At 46.7% G+C, this 5,718-nt stretch overlaps 1 protein-coding gene across 2 annotated transcripts; it reads right to left on the reverse strand.

Moving 5' to 3' along the window:
• Positions 1–1,442: 1,442 nt before the first annotated feature.
• On the reverse strand, positions 1,443–5,718 carry LOC125550308 (uncharacterized protein At4g38062-like). 2 transcript variants are annotated; one of them, XM_048713280.1, is made up of 2 exons: positions 5,556–5,718; positions 1,443–5,309 (listed from the first exon to the last, which is right to left on the reverse strand). In XM_048713280.1, the coding sequence occupies exon 2, from the start codon at positions 5,302–5,304 to the stop codon at positions 1,678–1,680; it is 3,627 nt and encodes a 1,208-aa protein (XP_048569237.1). In that variant the 5' UTR covers positions 5,305–5,309; positions 5,556–5,718; the 3' UTR covers positions 1,443–1,677. The 2 variants fall into 2 exon arrangements, with proteins under 2 accessions (XP_048569237.1, XP_048569236.1); XM_048713279.1 differs by lacking the exon at positions 5,556–5,718 and adding an exon at positions 5,402–5,518.

Raw genomic sequence — 5,718 nt, forward strand, 5'->3', positions numbered from 1 at the left:
TCTAGAAGATAAATTTTGCCCTCAAGAGAATCGCATCATGAGTACTTCTGTTGAGAGAACTGAAATTTTGGCAGTTGTTTACCACCTGAAGTTTTTTAAGAACATCTTCAAATCAGATTCTTGCTAGCCACCGTAAATAAGGCTGGTAGACCAGACTTACTGGATGCATCATTCTATCGTTTTCATAGAAAATTCCATTGACGACTCCAGGTTAGTCACTCAAGAAAGTGATCTTTTGTTTACACGGATCAAGAAACTGAATTATCGGAAACAAGTACAGTTGACGAATTACAAGCAAGACAAACTCCAGGCTGCCACCTTTGGCCATTGATCAGCACAAGTAACGATCATGGTAGCATTTCTTTCCATAACAGTCAAAGCAATTCCAAACACGATAGCAAGTTTCATAGTGACCGAAAGAAGAGTAATGCGCCCAGCATCGGTGCCATTTCAGAGTATTTCAGTGAGATATCAAATTCATTTTTCAGAACAATGAAACAGAACCATGGAGGAGGCTGCATAGAGTAAAAATAACACTCGAAACAGATAATGGCTCAACGTACAATCAAAATGGACCAGCGGTTGCTTCATTTGCTTGCCGCGTATGATCTGGACCAGAAGACGAGAACACATGACAGTATCATCCTTTGCAAATTTACCAAAGTAACTTACCACCCACCCAAATCTATGTAACAAAGAACATACAAGATCAATACCTCTGATTGAGCAAGTAAATGGCCAAAACAATGAGTAGTGGCCGTAGAGAGATAATGGCCTGAGAAGCACGGAATGCCACCAGAGGTCGCTGTTTGAGAAATTGAGAAGTAAGAAAGTGAACCTGGGGCAACACATTGAGTTATGCGTACTTTTTAAACCAGAATAAGTTATCTTTATTTTATTATGGAAATTATCATTATAGTGTATGACGAACAATGAATTAATATGCAATGTAGAAGTAAATGTACAAAAAAATATAAAGCGATTTCATTATCTTTGGTACAAGAATTGGAGCTAGCTTCAAAATGAAGACAGGTTATTATTACCCCAAAGTCATTCCTGTTGGATGAGACCACATTATCACCCAAGCTAAAACTGCAAAGCCAAATGGAGATCCTCATCCTCAGATGATTAGTATTGCCTTGCAGCCAGTTGTCCCAACATATCACAGAGAGATAAGAAAACAGAGACATCAAAAGATTCTACAGCACAAGTAATTGCTAAAATGTTCATCTGGTACCTGATTTCATAGTGAGGAGATACGCAGTTTTAACTCTTCAGACAGAGGGAGGCAGGAGAAAGAATGATGATTACCACTGTTTTTACCTTGTAATCCAGTAAATAGATGGCATAAATTCTCATCAATCATCAGCACCTTACAAATAACAACTCAGGATAACATAAAGTTATAAACAGGTGAGAACTTTGCACTTGCAAAAGATTAAGATAAGTTTATTAACCCAACTATTCAGCAGTAGATAATGGTACAGTTGTGGGTTATGGACTACAACAAACACATTCTATTTATTAGCCTGATTTTTTAATTTAAAGGCAACTGGTGGAAGAAATTTCGGATAAACAAGGCCATTCTGTGTAAACAAAATAACACAGACGGCGGCAACAAGGAGGATACAGATATTACAACAATGTCAGTGAACAATCTGACTTCACCTACCAAGACTAGTAGTTGTTCTCTTTTAGTGGTAACCTTCTATCTGGGAGAGCTGCAGATTTGTTCCTGGTCAGGGGCGAATGATTTCTCACGTTTGGTTTCTCTAAGCTAGGCATTTCTTTGCTGCTAGAACTCAAGAGAGGTTCCTCAATGTTAGCTTTCTGCATGATCCTTGCCAAGCTTGCCTTCAGATCTTCATCCGCATGAATTGCTGCTCCAATGTTGCAGGTGATTCCATTCAGCTCATCAACTAACTGTTTCCTTTCTTCAACAGCAACATTACATATATCCTTTGTTCTGGATTTCAACTCCTCCAAATGTTCTTCTAACATTTCTTTACTTTCCTCCAAATGTTTCAGCTTATTTACTACTTCCAGATGCTCCTTTGCCTTCTCTAATATCTCCGCAGTGGTTTCAGCTTTGAGTTTCTCAAGAACATGCTTCAAATTGCTCGACTGTTCTTTCTCTAGAACTAATTTCATTTGCAGGGCCACCAGCTCTCTTTGGCACTCTTCAATGAGCATGTCTTTGAAATAACTGTCATGGTCTTGGATGAGATTCAGCGAATTCAGATTTTCCGCAAAGCCATAAAGCTGCTGGACCTCAAGCTGAACTTCTGAGAGCTTTGATGCAGCAGCATCGAGAAGATGCTTTATGTTAAGTTGAACAGACTCAACAATTAGTTGAATGTCAGCTATAGCATTTTCCTTCTCTGCAATTAGCATATACCAATCTGCCTCCTCTTGATCAAATATTTCCATGACCTCATGCTCTCTGCGTGTGTATTTCTGCTCAAAAAAACCAAGCCTTGTTTCGAGCTCCAAGAGCTTTTTGTCAAAGACTTCAACAATTTCAGAGTACCTGTTGTTCACTTCTAGAATGGATTTCCTAACCTCTGACTTGATAAGACTGGCCACATCAAGTTTTTGACCCAAATTATCTTCCTCCAGCACACTGATGTATTGCTGAAGCTCCTCGATGTTCCTGTCTCTCTCATCAACTATGCTTGATAACTTATCCGTTTCTTCTCTAAGGGTGCCCTCAACTTCAAATTTGGCAACAAGAGAAAGAACCAGGTCTCTCTTTAGTGCACAATTTTCATCCTTATAGCCCTTGAGGTTAGTTTGCATGTCAACTTTTAACTTTTCCAAACACTCCAGTGCTTGCTTTTGCTGATGAAAATTGATCTTGAGTTGGTCCAGCTCTTCCTTCATCTCAGAAACGGCAGAGTTTGCTTCATTGAGAGCAACCGATAACTTCTCATTTTCTTCTGTGTTGATCTCCTCAGCTTTCATTTTAGCAATAGTCGCGACATCAAGATCCTTCTTCAATACATTGTTTTCATCCACATAGCCCTTGAGTTCAGTTTGCATGTCAACTTTTATTTTTTCCAAACACTCCACTGCTTGCTTTTGCTGATGAATATTGATCTTGAGTTGGTCCAGCTCTTCCTTCATCTCAGAAACAGCAAAGTTTGCTTCATTGAGAGCAAACAATAGCTTCTCCTTTTCTTCTGTGTGGATCTCCTCAGCTTTCATTTTAGCAATAGTTGCGACATCAAGATCCCTCTTCAATACATCATTTTCATCGACGCAGCCCTTGAGTTTAGTTTCCATATCATCTCTCAGCTCTTCCAGATGCTCTACTTCTTGCTTTTGCTGGTGAAGGGTGATTTCGTTCTCACAAATCTTGCTCTTACTCTCGGAAAGGGCACAGTTTGCTTCATTAAGAGCACCTAGTAACTTCTCCTTTTCTTCCCTGAGAGACACCTCAGCTCCAATTTTGGCGTTAAGAGCAACATCCAGATCTCTCTTCAGTACATGGTTGTCATCCATATAACCCTTGAGTTCAGTCTCCAAATCAACCTTTAGCTTTTCCAAATGCTCCACTGCTTGCTTTTGCTGATGGAGATTGATTTCGAATTGGCTCAGTTGGCTTTTCTGCTCATCAAGGTCACGGTGTGCTTCATCGAGATCACTCAGAGCTTTCCCCAATTCCTCCTGTAGGCTCTTTTCCTTCTCTGAAGTTTCTTCTTTTAAGCAGTGAACATTTCTTGATGCATTGTCCAGCATTTCTTTGTATGCCCCGAGTTGCCTTTGCATCTTTTCATGCTCCTGCTCCATACATTCTAGCTGTTCAATTCTTCCGCGCAGTGTCGCCATTACCTCCAATTGGTGTCCCTGTTCAGCTTGGGACTGAGCAATGACAAGGTTCTTTTCCTCCAATTGATTTTTCACAGCAGAGACATTCTGCTCAAAAAATTCACACTGCTGCTGCATATTCAGCTTTAAAGTATCAATACATGAGCAGGAATCATAGAACTTTGACTCTACAGCAAGACGGACTATTGAAGCTTCCAAGTTCTCTACAGTTTGGATCTCCAGTGAGCTATAACTGCTCAGCAACTCATTCTGCAACTGCCGGATTAGCATATCTTTGGAATCCAGCTGTGACAAGCATCCATCAAGATCATTCTCAAGCTTTCCCATCTGTGCTTTCCACTCTGTTTCGTTACGACTCAGTTTCTCAGTGCAGCTTCTATGTGTCTGCTCCAAAGCTCGGAATTTCTCCTGCAGGCCCTTCAACATCCCTGCAGCATCTGCACCACCGATCTGAGCCTCTTGGTACTCCTTCAGCGAAGACCGCAGGTCGTCATTTTCTTGATCAAGCCGCGCCTTACAATACTCCATCTCATTGAGCAGAGTGGATTTCTCAGCCAGTGAGCTCCTCAAGGATGCAATCTCACCGTCCCTCTTCGACGTCAGCAACTCAATGGTCGACCTGGCCTCCTCATACTCGGAAACCACATTGCCATACATGTGCCTCAAATCACACATCTCTGCTTCGAGCAGCTTCCTGCGGCCTTCCTCGTGGGCCAGCGCCTGGCTGCACATTTCGAGCCTCGACCGGAACTCCTCGGCCACCCTTGTCTTGGAATCCAACTTGGTCTCAAGAGCGCCGATCTGATCAGCCAAGGTTGATCGGTCGGAGCCCCACTGCCTCTCGGCGTCTCTGAACTCATCTCGGACCTTCTTGAGGGCCTCCTCGAGGTGCCGAAACTGCTCGGCCTTCCACTTGAGCTTGCCCTGGATGGCCGCCTTCTCCTCCTCCAGCTTGGCGAGGGTGTCGTCCCTCATCATGACCTCCCTCTGTGCCAAAGCCCTCTGTTCAGCCTCCGAGCACCTCTTCTCCTTCTCTGACAAGAGCCTCTTGAGCCTTGAAACCTCCTCGTTGCAGGAGCGCATGGCCACGTCCTGCTCCAGCCGCTTCACCTCGGACTCCTCCAGCGCGGCGACGAGCCCCCTCCTCTCGGCATCCCAGCCCTCGCCCCTCTCGCGGAGGCTGGCCTTGAGGCCGTCGTGGGCGGCGCAGAGGTGCCGGAAGGCCTGCTCCTTCTCCGCGAACCTGGCCCTGAGGCCCTCGCACGCCTCCCTGGCGGAGGACGCCTCCTGGCCCTTGACGGCGATCTCCCCCGCCTGCCGCTCGACCTCCGCCCTGGCCTCCCGCAGCCGCGCGGCCTGCTCGGCGGCCTCCCGCCTGAGCCCGTCGACGAGGGCCGACTTGGCGCGGCACTCGGCGGCGCGGGCCTCCGCCTCGCACCGCAGGCCGTCCAGCTCCTTGCTCATCTCCTCCATCTCGGCTGCCCAAATCAGAACAAAAAATCGTCAGTCAGGCACGCGGGGAGAAAATCGACGGAATCTCGCGGAAGGCGAGGCGAGGCGAGCGCGCCACCTTTCTGGGAGGAGCACGTCGGGAAGAAGGAGCGGGACATGGGGGCGGGGGCTAGAGATCCGGCATGGACGGGGCGGAAACCCTAGAGACGGGAGGGAGGGGGGCAGGAGAGGAAAGATTTGGAATTTGGGCGGCGCCGTTGCGATTTACTCACCTGGGGGCTTGGGGCGGACGGGACGGAGAGGCCGGCCGTCCTGTCAGTGGGTTCGGCGCGGCCGCGGCGGCGGGGGGCGGAACGGATCTGGGCGGGCGGGCGGGCGTGGCGGCGGCCGGGTCGGGGGGCTCCGTCTGGCGCTGCTCGCCGTTCTCGGCTTTTG

This window comes from Triticum urartu, chromosome 4, assembly GCF_003073215.2.
Source record: "Triticum urartu cultivar G1812 chromosome 4, Tu2.1, whole genome shotgun sequence".
NCBI classification, from domain to species: domain Eukaryota; kingdom Viridiplantae; phylum Streptophyta; class Magnoliopsida; order Poales; family Poaceae; genus Triticum; species Triticum urartu.

What these genes read in the sequence shown, in the direction of transcription:
- LOC125550308 (XM_048713279.1), bottom strand. Translation starts at nt 5,441, where the DNA reads ATGTCCCGCTCCTTCTTCCCGACGTGCTCCTCCCAGAAAG. An exon ending in GACGTGCTCCTCCCAGAAAG is followed by an intron (nt 5,310 to 5,401) that starts GTGGCGCGCTCG and finishes TGATTTGGGCAG; the next exon opens with CCGAGATGGAGGAGATGAGC.